This window comes from Aedes albopictus, chromosome 3 (assembly GCF_035046485.1).
Source record: "Aedes albopictus strain Foshan chromosome 3, AalbF5, whole genome shotgun sequence".
NCBI lineage: Eukaryota > Metazoa > Arthropoda > Insecta > Diptera > Culicidae > Aedes > Aedes albopictus.
Window position 1 is genome coordinate 376,473,614 of NC_085138.1, and position 16,129 is coordinate 376,489,742.

The window sequence follows — 16,129 nt, forward strand, 5'->3', positions numbered from 1 at the left end:
CGATTTGAAGTTTTTTTTCGCGGTGCAGCAGATTGAAAGCGATAGCTGTGGGAAATTGTGATGGTAGGAGTAGTAGGGGAGAGAGGAGCAAAATAGGATGATTTTATGACGTAGTCAAATGCTAGGCTTAGGTTTTTTTAAGTTAATGGGTTAAGCACAATAACCATGGGCTCAGAAGAGGATCTTGGTGGTCTAGCGGCTATCGCTTCTGATTCATATGGTCCTGGGTTCAATCCCTGGCCCGTCCCTTTCCTTCTACTTTGTATCTTTCTATCCACTTTCTCTATACATACTCTCCTCTCTATATATACAACTCATGTATATTCATATGTTCATAACTATCGCTACAACCAGAAATGGTTGAAAAGCCGTTTCCCTTCCTTCCAACTTTCACAGCGCAATGTCAATCTATCAGATAGCGCCTACGAGTTATGCATTCAAGCGAACTGTGCCGCATATCTTCAGAATAATAAACATACAATTTTATTACCTTACCTTTGGCATCCACACATCAATGTGTGAACCCTCTGCCAACCAGATCCTACCAGCACTCCGGCATCCACATGAGTTTGTGCAGACGCAGAGGTATATTCGGTCTGCTGTGGATACAAACGATTCCAATCATCACTTCCTTTCCCTACCCGACAGTGACCTGCAACCTGACGTGGCAGGCGCCATTGTCGCCTAAAAATAGAAGGTCATCAACGCTCACACACTGAAGATGCCTGCTAGTCCGCGGCAGATAATCTCATTGGTTCCTTGTGTGAGTGTAGCTGCTCTAGCGATATTGGAGTAGCATCTACGGGTGATCAACCAAGCTCAAGCTCAAGCTCATAATTATGGGCTCAGAAGAGGATCGTTGTCAGTCATTCTCGGAGAAATATCATCTGACAAAAAAATGCAACCATCCGCTTATGAAGTGAACGTGAACGATTCCTTAACAATACATACATAGTGGGCTAATAATGCATGAAATCTACGAAATAGCCCTTGTTATTGAATGATTTTCTGCCTCTGGTACTGTAAATAAATTTCAGACAAATTTAACTATTCTTTTTTCTCTTCATCCTGTGGTCCGTAAATTGTTGATTTTTTTTACAGCAGCACGTTTCACATTAGTTACTCCAATATCGTGAAAGCTTTTCGAAGATAAATGATTGCGGTCACAAAAAAAAACTAGCAATTGATAGTTGAATGCGTTGAATTGCAGTATGGATTAGTTTTGCTTTATCTACCGCAATGTTCTACATTTCACGTGTTCGAATGGTGCATATTTGATTTATAGTAGGTAATCCATTCCCACGGCTCACCTGTCGGACATCGTCGTCCTCGTCGGCGAGGTCGGTCTTGTTGCCCACAACCACAATCGGTACCGCTGTGGTTGCTTTGATTTCGTGTATCTGCTGCCGGATTGCTTTGACCTCCTCGAAGGTAACGCTGTCGGTGATGTCGTACACCAGGATGAAGGCTTCCGCCGACGAGATGGACAAGGCTCGCATCGCCGGGAACTGAAACGATATGAAATGTGGGATAATGCATTTGAGTAAATGACTCAATGTCGAAGTTTTTCTACTTTTCTACATCTGTAAGCCGAAAGTTGTGAGTGACGGACCCGGTTAGGGAAACGTTATCTCCTTAGGTAATAATTAAGAGGATAATTAAGCTTTCTCATAGAAATAGCCGTAAGATATGCTTAATGAATATAGAGTTAAGGTAGAATGCATCGCGTTCGGACTCTTCGTCACACTATCACATCCTTCCTGAGCTGGAGCTAGGCAGGAGCTGCTCTAGAGGATAACCTGGACTCACTTCAACAGCCTCATGCAACCATGTGCTGTCAAGTGATGAGTTCATTACCTGTTTGAGGATCTCCAAACACGCTATTGCGTACAGGTCATCGGATTTACTAGGGTATTTGGTTGCCTCTAAGATCTTTATGACTAAGGTTCTTACTTACACAGCCGCAGGCATCTATATTCTATCAAGTGGTGGGTTCTATGATTGTATAGGAGTATCCGAGAACTCCCTGGAGTTTAGGTCATCTGATCTACAAGCGCAGCAGTGATCTATTGGAGTATTATGAATGAAATTTATGATGCATAGCCTCATGCAAACTTGTGCTGTCAAATGAAGAGTTCATTATCTGTTTGAGAAATTCCAAAACACCTCCTGAAACGCCTTGAAATGCTTTGGAACGCCTCTAAATCTCCATTAAACCTCCGTGAAATTCACCTGTGGCCCTCTAAAGCCCCCTTAAACCTCCCTGAAAACTTCTGAAAGGCCCTAAAACGCCCTGAAATGCATTGAAACGCTTGAAAACGTCTTCCAAACTCCCATGAAATTACCGTGAAAATCACCTGAGAGCCTTTGAAATCCCTTAAAACCCCTCTGAAACCTCCTGGATTGACATGAGACACATTGAGACGCCTTGAAACCCCATGAATCATCCGTGAGATTCACCTAAGTGCCTCTGAAGCCCCCATATATCCCCTTGAAACCTCATGAAACGCCCTTAAACACTCTGAAACGCTTTTAAACGCTTTGACACGCCTCCTAAACCCCCCCCCCAGAAGCCTCTGAAGTCCCCTTAAACTCTCAGAAATCTACTGAAACGCATTGACACGCCTTGAAACACCTTGAAACGTGTTGAAACGCATCTAAAACCTCGACGAAATTCACATGAGAGCATCTGAAGCTCCCAAAAACCCCTCTGAAACTTTCTGAAACGCCTCTGAAATCCCTTATGAAACCGCCGTGAAATTCACCTCCGAGTCTCTGAAGTTCTCTTAGATCCCTCTTTAACCTCCTTAAACGCCTTGGAACGCATCGAAACGCCGTTTAAAGATTTGAAACGCTTTTGAAGCCCCCATGGAATTTTCGTTAAATTAACCTGAGAGCCTCTGAAGACCCTTAAGGACAAACGTCTTGAAATCAGAACTTTAGACGCACAAATCTCATGAAGCAAGCTTTGAGAGCCTCTAAAGCCCCCCTTAAAATCCCCTTGAAATCCCCCTGAAAGCTCCTGAATCGCCTTCAAATGCCTTGAAATACCTTGAACCGTTTTGAAATACCTCTGAAACCTGCAAGACCTCTGTGCAACTAGCCTGAAAACTTCCGAACTTTCCTTAAACACTTCTCAGGTAAAAAGCCCAGAAACGCATCGAAACGCCGTAAATACATTCTACCGCAACGTTACAACGTTTTGACGCCTTTTCGGTCACGCTACTAATTCCCATTTTTAACATACTTTCCAATGAAAACTAACTGTTCAACAGAATAAATTTGGAAATTTTACAAGTAATCAGAATATGCAAAAATATTTCAGGTTAACGGTCGAATTTATAAGTCATAGTGGAAAATCTGACCGAAAAGGCGCCAAAACGTTGTAACGTCACGGTAGAATGTCTGAGAGCCTATAAAACCCCTTAAACTCCTCTTAAACCTCCTGTCACGACTTCAAATGTTTTGTAACTCATTGAAACGTCTTTAAATACTTCTGAAACCTGAAACCCTCGTGACGTTACTGTGAGACCCTTTGAAGCCCCCTGAAACCTGTTTGAAACCTCCCAAAGTGCCTGGAAACACATCTGAACACCCCCCCCCCCCCCCCCTAAACACTCCCATGGAATCCTTTTGATCCATTCCCTTTTATATTGGAAGGTCTTGACCCTCTTACTCTTTGCATCTGCTTCTCACTTGCTCTTCGGTAGAATCGGAAGTTGATAATCATGTACATTAGCCTGAGACACGGTTTATATATGAAAATATAAAGAATGGAAGAACCCAAGCTCTTGTATACTTTTTGTGTTCCATTTAGGTCCCATACCAATTGTGCAAAATTTCAGATCGATTGGGAAAACTATGTTTTGCGCCCACCATTTTTAGTTTTTCATACGATTTACATTGGGGAAAATTTACTTCTTCAAAGAAAAATCGCTTGAGGTCACCCCTTGATCCCTAAACATAAATCGATTAATGATTTTTGTGGAAAATTTCACGAGAAATCAGACCTCTAAAGACCGCAAAGCGAAGCGACGTTCGTGGAAAAAGTTATTAAGCCTTGCCCGATCGATAAAATTAAGAGGTTTTATTTTTATTGTTATTTCTTACATGTTAAATAGCCTTGTCATGCTGTGGCAGTTTTCAGTCAATAACATTTTCCACATACCTTAGATCGTTTTGCGGTCTTCGAAAGGTCGATACCTCATAAAACTTCAAACGGAAATCATTCATCGATTTATGTTAAGGGATTCAGGGGCAACCTGTGGCGATTTTTCTATGCAAAAGTTATTTTCCCCATAGTAAATCTATGAACACTTAAAACGACTGCGCTGAAATATGGTTTCTCCAATCGAGCTGAAATTTTGAACAGTTGATATGGGGCCAAAATGGAACTCAAAAAGTGTACAGGAGTGAAATGTATTTTTCTGTCCCACACAAATGTACATTTGAATATCTCTACAATATATCAGGCCCTTTACTGTGTAGCTTCCGGCTTAGAATAGCAGCACTACAGATTTCCTGTTCTGGTGGTAAGAGTCCTCCAAACCACGGTTGCAAAAATTCCGAAGCTTCCAACGAACGTGAGTTTTTGTTTTTATCTTTTCACCACACCGCTTCTGATGTTGAAGCCCCTGTCCTTCATGGAGGCAATTGAAAAGAGAATAAAAATTCTCTCTTCGCTCACACCGGGGAGACGGCGAAGTTCAAAAGCAACATTTTTCCTGTGACCGGCACTCAAACGACAAAAATTCACCACGTTTGCTTATGGGCGAGTCGCATTCATGCGGCCGGTGTTGACATGAAGCATCCATCAGCGCAGAGCGTGTGTTGATGATGGTGCAGTCATTACCACCACAATGTAGTTGAATTTTTCTGTGTTCACTTTCAAGTATCTCACAGCGGAGCTGAAAATGAATGTCAAAAGCATTCAGTTCAGGAGAAATTCATTCAATTGAATGAGATTTTTGCAACCCTGCTCCAAACAGGGTAACTCCAATTCCAGTGTTGGGAATACTCACTTAATGCGGCAAATTTTTAGGAAGGGAGGATGCAGGGGCGTTTCAGGGATTCTCAAGGGGTTTCAAGGGGTACCAGGAGGTCTCCGGGGCGTTTAAAGGGGCTCAAAGGGGTCCATGGGGTCTCAGATACGCTTCGAGGGATCTTAGGGGCATTTCAGGGGTTACGATAGGATCATTCATTACAAAAGAGTTACAATCTCTTTCCACTATTTCTGCTCAGAAGCATGCTATCAAGTTACATTGTATGGATGACTTTTACCTTGAAGTTTTATCTTTTTTCCGGACAACATACGGGTCACACACACATACCAAAGTCGTGAGAGAGCTGTGAAGGCAACCTACAGCAAGTGAATGTAACTTCATGCAAGTGGATGGTCCCATCCCTGGTTACGCCTGTCATTAGACCCCATGAATCGTCCTTGTTCCCGAGAGGGAAACCAGGTTTTTAGAGCGGCTCAAGTTTTTTTGTAGCAACGCTTAAACTGAAATTTATTAACAAAAATTCAATTAGAACAATTAACAACACATACTTAATTACTAACAACTTACAATTAAGTGGTTTCCTCTGCCACGACTTCTTTGTATTAAATTTGCAAATCTATAGGTGGATGAAACTAGGGACCGTTACCCTAAATTGAATGATGCGCGAATACGAGTGGGGTCACAAATGTTTACAATTATTAACCGAATCTCGAGCAATTTCTCTATTTTGTGTCTACTTACATTAGGCTCCACAGGCACGGTAGATTTCTTGGGCAATTTTCCTTCTTTCAGGACTCACCCGGTACCGGTTTTTGCGCAGCTAAGGGGAAATATCCAGTTAAGTATTTTTTAATCGTCTCACTAATCACTTACAGTTCGATCCAGATTTCAACTTTTTGGCTTTCTATCAAATACACCGCACTCAACTTTGCCAAACTCCAACTGCTAATTATCTCCACCTAATTCACGAAATCAACTTAACTACTGCAGAATTACTGAAATTATCTGCGATTTAATTGCTATGGCGAGACTACACCTCTTCCCTTGTTTATTTATCGCAACTCTAAATACATCCCTATCTCGCTCTGCTTTACCTAGTCCTCTACCACTACCACCGCACGCGAGCTGTCATGCTGCGGTTATGCTACGACTAGACGGGTCCATTATTAGACCGGTCCAACAAAATAACTTATTTAGTTGCGGCGTCGCAACAGTCCTTAACCCTCGTTATCCCTGTGAACTACTACTGAATAACCTTAACCGTTATGTGTCCGACAATTTTTTTGCTTTTTTTTACACCGTGTATTTTAAATGGGTGCTGGGTACCCGGGTACCCTGTCGGCCACATAAGGGTTAAATGGCTCCTTAAATCCCCTGAAACCCTCTGAAACGCATTGCAGCGCCCTTGAAATTTTTTGAAATGACCTCAAAAGGCTCCTGAGACCCTCTAAAAGCCTCTTAAGTCCCTTCAAGTGCCCCTGAAATGCTATCAAACACTCTTGAAACCTCTCGGAACGCCCTTAAAACATTCCTGATAACCGATGAAACACTCTTTAATGCCTGTGCAATGTCTTGAAACGTTCCTGAAAACCCTTCTAACGCCCTTTTAGGATCCTGAGATCCCCCTCCATGAAACGACCTTAAAACCCCTTGAAACCTCCCTGAAACTCCCGTAATACTACTGAAACACCCCTGAAATCTCTGTGTAATCCCATTGAAACACCAACGAAACTTGTCGGAACGTTCCTAACAGGCTACTGTAATCTCCTGAAAACGTTTCTCATACCCCTTGGAACTCACGGGGGTCTCCAGTTAGCCTAGTGGTTAAGGCTATGGATCGCCGGGTCAGGAAAATTTTCTCGACTCTCTGGGCATAGTGTATCATTGTACTTGCCACACAATGTACAAATTCATGCAATGGCAGGCAAAGAAAGCCCTTCAATTAATAACTGTGGAAGTGCTCTACGAACACTAAGCTGAAGTGAGGCAGGCCAAGTTCCAAATGTGAACGTCGAGCCATAAAGAAGGAGAGGAAGAAAAACCCTTTGGAACCCCCTTTTTGGGCTCTCTGGACTCTTCCTGAAAACCCCCTTGGCCCCATCTCAAATGCTCAGGAGCAAGACTTGTTCTCGCGCTAGAGTTCATTAATTTACGCACAAATTTTATTCTTTTTATGCCCTTTTTTACATTATTAACATTTTTAAATTTATCCACTCATAGTCAATGGTCTAAAAAGACGTTCCAGTGTATTACAATACAAAGGTGTTACACAGATCTGTGGTTCCCAAGCAGAGACCACGGGTCATGTTAATTTCTCAACAACCGATTGTGGGATAGAAAGTGAAAAAGTTTTTTTTTCAGATTCTGTATCTTAAGACGCATTCATTACAATATAATGGCATAGAAAAACTCAGTGGTTCCCAAACTGGGGTCACGAGATCCTGATTTCACAAGAACCGAAAGTGTGAGGAAAAGGTGTGAATGTTTTCAGGATACTGCTTCTCTAGGACTCTAGGAGTACTTATTACACTGTAGTGGTGTTGCAAACCTCAGGGGTTTCCAACCTGAAGTCACAGACCATGCAAATTTCTTGAGAGTCTAAAGTGCGATAAGAAAGTGAATAAGGTTTTAAGATTCTGCGTCTTAATAGGCACTAGTTACAATATAGTAGCGTTACAAAGCCCAGTGGTTGCCAAGCTGGGGTCAGGGGCCGTGCTGATTTGAACCAAAGGTCCTAGGAGAAGGTATGAATGTTTTTAGAATTCTGCTTCTCACTACGGTTCATGCACATTTCTCAAGAAGGAGAATCTGGTGTGATGGTTAAATCACGTGAATGTCACGCCGAAGACCTGGGATAGATTCTTACTCCCGACAAACTCACAAAATGTGGGTTCTTTCTTCGGAATGAGAGTAAGGCGTGGGTCAACACGAACTAGCCTAGGGCCAAAAATCTCGTTAATACAGATAAAAAAAAATCTCAAGAATCTGCCTCAGTGTCGCAAATTTATTCTAGAGAGTATGGAAAGACAAGTCCTTTTTCTAGAGTTGATCACCGCATGGCTTTTTCAGCTTAGTGTTCTATTCTTCTTCTTTTTCTTCTTGGCGCAGCATTTATCTGTTTATATATTTTCCGTGAACAAAAATCAATTGTACGAACCAAATAGTAAAACCTTATTAATCATATTTGGACAATAAATCTACAAAATACGAATACATTGCCGCTTAACCTTACATGCATATTCTACCAGGAAGTGCAGCTGTGCTAATCGAGCACAACCGGCATTATTGCAGCCTTGTTCCGTAAACCGGCGGTCCAGGTTCATTCATGGTTCTGCCAAAACATCATCCATTGATGTAGGTAGGTATGTGCAGTAGGTAGTCGTAAGCTTCGTAGGACGTTATAGTGACCACATTTCGGTTTAAGCCGGGCAGTAATGGACAATTATCGGCATCCATTCAGTCCGGTTTTCAATCGACGCTGGCACCTGATGATACATTTACCATTACCACCTACAACTACAAAAGTGAGAATCGGCTTCACCGGTTGTTGTTGTTAATGCTGCTGTTTCGCCGCCGCCGATGGCAGTTTGCAAATATTTATCTTTTCGCTTTACATGACCCTCTCTCTGCTCTGCTCTGTTCGGTTCGTTGGCGGATGCCAGGTCGTCCATGATGCTGCATCGACTCACTGACTGACCCGTTTCTGAATGGATCGGGACCGGTCCGGGAAAACAACAAAATGCCCTCTGGGTTCTCAATGGGGGTGGTGGTTTGGCTGACTGCTGTTCCCATTAACGGTTGTTGTGGTAAAACTAGCCAGTTTACTTTATGTTTGATAACCTCACCCACCATTCAAAACAAGGAAGTTTTAAACTTGATGAATTACGTATATTAGAGTTCCACTCAGAGTTTCATTGAAACAATAGATCAGCAACACATACACTGGCCACATTGAAAGTAACTTTCTGAATATTGAAATTCGTTATCACCAGATGTAACCAAACCTAAAGTTACATCAAAATGCCAAACCTTTCGAAAGGTCAAACAAGTTGTCAACATAACAAATATTTTTCTGTACTCTCTACGCGTCCGTTTCGTCCCAAATGCACAAATAACTTCATCAAAATTCCATTTTGCTCTGTAACTGTGTGCGCATCAATCTACCAGAGATACAAATTCCAATCGTGAATTCCAATCACAGGAAAACCAACCTCCGCTCACTACATTCCACCCAGTCAGCGGAGGGTGTCTGTCATAAGGGTTTGTAATAGGGTGTGGCATATTGTTTCAAAATTTGTTAAATCATGGAGTTAATATGCATATCTGTATTTACAACACATACATATATGACTCTCCGAGTTTGTACCTAAACTATGGAAATTAAGAGGTGGTTTGAGTGCCTTAAAGTTCAATCTTCAAACAATGAAATGAGGCTTCCACGTTGAATTTTCAGCATATTTAGGGTGATGGAGTTCTGACGAATATTTCTCTGTCCATATATATAATTTTTATCTGCATTAACGAGATTTTTAGCCTTAGGCTAGTTCATGCTTGACTTTCCTTCTGAAGGAAGAACTCACATTTCGAATTTTGCCAGGTCCTCGGCGTGATAACCACTTGCTTTAACACAAGGTCCGCTCCATTTTTCAAATTTACTAAACAAAAAAGACACTACACCGTCTTCAACCAGAGGTTGTACAGACTGAACAAGCACTTACATAAGACAACGGACAACACACACATCACCCAGTGGTCTAGTGGAGAATTTCCGTTCGACGAAAAGTTTTTCTCGACTGGAGCGGGAATCGAACCCACACTCCGAGGCTTACGAATTGTCTAGATTAATGACGCCTCTAGCCGCACAGGCACGAAGCCCACACTCAATTCAAAACATCATAAACATTATGCTTATGTACCTATTTCAGTTTTACCAGTTCAAGCCCAAAAACGTACACCTATCCCGACTTGAAAATTATATCATTTTTTTTATCTGTCTTAACGAGATTTTTAGCCCTAGGCTAATTTATTTCGGGACCCACGCTTTACTTCTCTTCCGAAGGAAGAACCCACATTTTGCGAGTTTGTCGGGAGTGGGATTCGATCCCAGGTCCTCGGCGTGATAGTCAAGTGTTCTAACCATCATACCAGGTCCGCTCCATGTTGTTTTATGATGTCGTAATAATTTTCTATAACTGATTATGCTATGAAATAGATGCAGAACGATGTTAAAATAACTAAAATTGCAACAAAAACTATGCGAGTCTAATCACGATAATAACTTATTTTGTTATAATTAGATCAAAATTATAAGAAAATGTTATATGAACTTGAGGTTTAGGATTACTAGTTTCTTTAAAATGTTTGATACAATTTTGTAACATCCCGTCTAAATGTCGAAGAAACAAAACTTAATTATATTACGATGCGTTATCAAACAGCATTTATAACAAAATGTGATATAATTGAGATATACCCGACGAGAAAATAATATCAAGATTAAATCATATTGTGTTATGATGTTATAATATTTTTCAATGACTTATTATGTTATGAACTAGAAGTAGGGTGTTAAAATAACTAAAATTGTAACAAAACCACACTGGTCTTATCAAGATAATAACCTATTTTGTTGTAATCATATTAAAATTATAACAGATTGTGATATGAATATTTGCTAGTTTCTATCAAAATGTGATACAATTTTGTAATATGTTTGTCCATATGTCGAAGAATCAAAACTAAATAATATTTCAATGAGTTGTCAAATAACATTTATAACATAATCTGATATATTTGAATAATAATATTTAAAAAACACCAAGGGTGTTGAACATGATTATATCCTAATGAGTTATAAATATTATGGTGTGTTATAATTATGTTATATTTTTGTTAGAACTTTCAAGTCGGGGTAGTATTTAAAAAACACCAAGGATGTTGAATATGATTATATCACAATAAATGATAAATATCATGCTATGTTATAATTATGTTATATTCTTGTTACAATTTTCTAGTCGGGGTGTAACCAAAATTTATAAAAAAAACGCTTTGTTTTTCCTTCAAAACTTGAGCTTTCGTTAGTTTCTGAGAAAAAAAACAACAATTTCGAACAATTTTGAAAAGATATAACTTACAAAAGTATTAGGTGCGCAACTAAGTTCTCGCTGTTTTTTGGTAAAAATAAACTTTATTATGAAAACAAAGGTTACAAACGAATTATTCAAAGTATTGCCCATCACTAGCTACGACTTTTTCCCATCTTTCTGGTAGAACGTGAATACCATTTCGATAGAACTGTTCGTTTTTTGATGCTATCCAGGAATCAAGCCATTTTGAGATGTCATCATATGAGTCATGAGCAGGGATGCCATATATACAGATTTATCTGTATTATACAGATTATTGAGCATCCATACAGATTTAATTTTATATGAAATACAGATTTTTGAACTAGAGGGGCCAATTTTTTTTTGTGTGGGATACAGATTTTTCACCCAAATTTTATATGGGATACAGATTTTTGAAAAGTGCGATACAGATTTTTCAAAAAATCATCTGGCATCCCTGGTCATGAGTGGAATTGCTGACCAGTGAGACCATGTGCCATCGAACGGAACAAGTAATAATCGGACGGTGCAATATCAGGAGAATATGGCGGGGGGTGGGGTAGGACTTCCCATTTGAGCGTTTCCAAGTAGGTTTTCACGGGTTTCGCAACGTGAGGTCGAGCGTTGTCATGCTGAAGAATCACCTTTTCGTGTCTGTGCTCGTATTGTGGCCTTTTTTCGTGCAGTGCTCGGCTCAATCGCATCAATTGAGTTCGATACCGTTCCCCGGTAATGGTTTCGTTTGGTTTCAACAGCTCAACTTGGTCCCACCAAATACACAGCATAATCTTCGAAGCGTGAATATTCGGTCTTGGCGACGATGTTGAGGCATGCCCGGGCAGTCCCCATGAATGTTTCCGTTCTGGGTTACTGTAATGAATCCATTTTTCGTCACCTGTCACAATGCGATGTAGAAAACTCTTCCTTTTTTGCCGCTGGAGCAGTAGTTCACAGACGAAAAAACGACGCTCAACATCTCTTGGCTTCAGATTGGCTTCAGGCATTTCCAACGCATGCAATTGCTTAGAAACGGTTTGGCGGTAAACTCCTAATCCTGAACCAAGCTCATCTTGCGTTTGACACGGATCCTCATCGAGCAATGCCTCCAATTCAAAGTCTTCGATGTTTTTCGGCCTTCCTTCACGCGGACGATCATCAATACTAAAATCACCGTTTTTGAAGCGACGAAAACAATCACGACACGTTGTTTCACTCAGAGCAGCATCACCGTAAACTTTCCGGAGCTCTCGATGTGCTTCAGCCGCCGTTTTCTTCGAATGGAAGAAGAAAATCAACACTTCCCGCAAATGACGATTATTTGGCACGAAACCAGACATCTTCAAACAACCGAAATATATAGCACTAAACCAAAATCACTGATTTGACAAAGCGCTTTGTTTACCATATATCTGAGCTTGGTTTACGTAGAAATCCTCTATATAGAGATGAGCGGAAGTTACATACGTCGATTCGGCAACGCTGTTTGTTTTGTTTACAACAGCTGCCAACACTTGCTACAAAGCTAGATGTTCAAACTTTGTGCGTGACTTCGTTGTGGTTCAAGTTGTTTTGTTTACATTTTCTAATTATGGTAGATTTTTTTTTTCAAAATTTTGTTGAAATAGCGGAGCAATCGAAGAAATCTGAAATTCATTGCAAAAGTGTTACGCCAATCATATCGGAAGAAGTGAAGCAAGAAGCAGCAATGGAAGTTTTTTCGACAAGTTCAGCAACAAAAGTGTCGTCATAAGCATGAGCTTTTGAAAGCAGAATTAATAAATGTTTATCTTTGTACTAAACATACATATGCCGCCAATATCTCGATATTAAAAATAAATAATTTTACTTTATTTAGTTCCGATTGCAATACCGTTCAAACGACGCCTTCCTACGAACGATAAGCATGTTCATTTGGCTCACACTTTGACAGTTCTCTCTGCACGATTGGCTCACAATGGCCACCTCCGCAGATCTCTATAATGTTGGATTACTAAATAGGTTTACGACGCTTGAGAAATACAACATTCAACCAGCACTTACTACTGGCACCATCTATTGCAAAACAGCGGGAACTTAGTTGCGCACCTAATAAGAGGCAGTAAAGTTATTTTTTGAACATTTTTTTTAAGAGTCTGATATTGAATCACGTAAAACTTATATTATACACACCATTAGGAAAAAAAGATGTTCTACAAACATATCGGTTAACCATTAGTCTTTAAACTAATGATTGAAAATTTACAACGTTATGTAAATTATCCTGGAAGTCTCATTTTATTACAGGTGTTGGCGAAGAAAACACAGTCTCGTAGCTGTAGGACTGACCAGCTTCAAAGCTGTAAATATATTTGGCATTAATAATTCACATCATGAACATAATTCAAATTTACTCACATTTCTGTGTTTTTACTCGATCACCCAATTCTCTTAGAGTTATGACTTTCCGCAATATTTGGATCTACAATCAACAATATGTATCAATGAAAAATCTGCCAATAAGAATCTGGAAAAATGAACATCTCTAAATCTATAGCAATCAAACCAGTCAACATACTGCTGGCATACATAAGCAAAAATTCAACCTTTTAAACACGATTTCACTGATATTGAATGTTTGGTCTACTGACTTACCTAACAGACTACTATTGTGACTGCACTATGCACGCACTATTTAATCGTAGACTATGTATAATAGAAACTTTGATTTTTAACAAAACTGCAAACCGTATCTTCACTTACTACGTGACGAGAGTTGAAATTGAGATGACACTGAATGTGGACGCTATTGTTTGACCGAGCTAAGCTTATTGACCGCATATGTATAGCTATATACTCTAATCTACGCATTGGACGTATTGGTTTCAATGTGCTAGACATTGACCAGTTGTTTCACTCATCGACTGCCGGCCCGCACAGTGGTCGCGGCAACAACAGGGAAATCTATCTATCGAATTCAAATTTTTAACAACTTTCCAAAAATAAGTCCCACCCTTGTCTGCCAGGTTTGTGAATGATTGAATGACGTGACTCGACGATGACGGGCGGTGAAAATTTTCCAACCCAATTACTTCATTGCTCAGGCAGTCGGGCGAGCAGACAGCTGGCACACGCCGTCGTCGCGGTAACTGTGGGAAAACCAACCACGCTTGCCGCCGTTCAGCTTGAAACTCGTTCGGTAAAAGGATAAAAGGGTATAAAATGAATCTTTTGGGGGGAAGTTAAGTGTTTAAGAATTTGATCCTAAACTGTTCTTATCATTATTACTAACTCTTCAAGAATTCTTACAGAAGTTTCTTCAAAGATTCCTCTAAAACTCCAATCAGGGATATCTCCAGATTTCCTCTAGGGATCTTTTCAGGAGCACCTTCAGACATGCCTCCAGTAGTTGCTTCAGATATTTATCCTGGAGGATTCAGACCTGCTTCTAGGATTTTCATAATGGATTTCTTTTTCAGAAGATCTCTTAGGTATTCCAGCAGGAGTTACTTTAGGGATTACTCCAGGAGTTCATTCAGATATTCTTTCTGGAGGATTTGGGGATGTCTTCAGGAGATCCATCAGTGATTCATCCAGAGATCCTTCAGGGATTTCAGGGAGTCTAGGAGCTCCTTCAGAAATTCCCACAGGAGTTCTTTCAAGAGTAAGTCCTGGCGTCCTTTCAGAGATTCTTTCAGAAATTCTTTCAGGAATTTCTTGAGAATTTCAATCGAAGATTTCTCCTAGCGATCGTTCAGCGATCTCTCTAGGAGTTACTTCAGGGATCGCTCCAGGAGTTCCATCAAAGGTTCCTACAGCAGTTCCTTTAGGGATTCCTGCTGGAATTACTTCATGGATACCCCAGCAGTTCCTTCAGTAATTTCTGCAAGAGTTCCTTCAAGGAATCCTCCAGAAATTCTTTCATAGTTTTCTGTCCTGTTGTTCCTTCAGGAATTGCTTCACCCAAGTAATATTTTTAAGTCGAGTAGACTTCAAGACTTCAACACCATCACTAAGTCAAAATAAAATCTTTACGGTCGTTCCTAAATACTCTGGAAAGCAAATAAGGAATCAAATTGTTGCTTGGGCAAGGATCTCTCCAGAAATTTCATCGGGAATTCCTTTTGGATGGCTTCGGATGGATTATGGAGATTTTTTCAGAGATTCTTTCAGAAGTTCTTTTAGGGATTTCTCTAGGTGTTCCTTCAAGCCTTCCTACCCCACCAGCACACATGTGACCAGCAGTGTTACCGTAGGTTTTTGGTTGCATATGAGCAACAGCCCAAGTAACACACTTGTCACCGAAGAGTCACGGCGGCGCAGGTTTTTGTTACGCAGAAGTCACTGTGACTTACTTCCAACAAATAAACACTTACTTGCTAGAAGTAAGTCACAGTGACTTTTGCGCAACAAAAACCTGCGCCGCCGTGACTCTTATGTGACAAGTGTGTTACTTGGGAGAATTGACCCATGTACAACGAAAAACCTGCGCTGTCGTGACTCTTTTATGACTTATGTGCTGCTTGGATACACAGAAGTTCCTCCAGGGATTAATTCAGGAGTTCCTTCGAGGATTCCTGCAGTATGGTAGTTCTTTCAAAAATCCAGAAGTTTTAGGAGGATTCAGGAATACCTTTAGGTGTTTCATACGGAGTTTCCTTTAGAAGTTCCCTCAGCTATTCCAACAGGATTTCCATCAAGTATTCCTCCGGAAGTTTCTTCAGAGATTCTACCGGGAGGATTCAGGGATGCCTCCAGGAGATCCATTAGGAATTGCTCCAGAAGTTCCTTCACGAATTCCTACGTGGTCCTTTAGAGATTAGCCTAGGAACTCCTCCAGAGATTCTATCAGAAGTTCCTTCAGGAATTCCTACTGCAGTTCCTACTAGGATTAGTACAGCAGTTCCTCCAGGAGTTTCCGGTATTCGGATGTTCTTCAGTTCCAGTCTCCAGTTAGCCCAGCGGTTAAGGCTATGGGTCGCCAATCCGGAGACGGCGGGTTGGATTCCCGTTCCGTTCGAAGACAAAGGACGCCCATCA

General features: G+C 40.6%; 1 protein-coding gene across 2 annotated transcripts in view; it reads right to left on the reverse strand.

Moving 5' to 3' along the window:
- The window catches only part of LOC109409873 (GTP-binding protein Di-Ras2), a 539,614-nt gene that overhangs the window by 11,064 nt on the left and 512,421 nt on the right, over positions 1-16,129 (reverse strand). For both annotated transcript variants that reach the window (XM_062855754.1, XM_062855755.1), the window contains exon 6: positions 1,311-1,508. In XM_062855754.1, the coding sequence (XP_062711738.1) occupies positions 1,311-1,508 (198 nt within the window). The remainder of the gene's footprint in view (positions 1-1,310; positions 1,509-16,129) is intronic.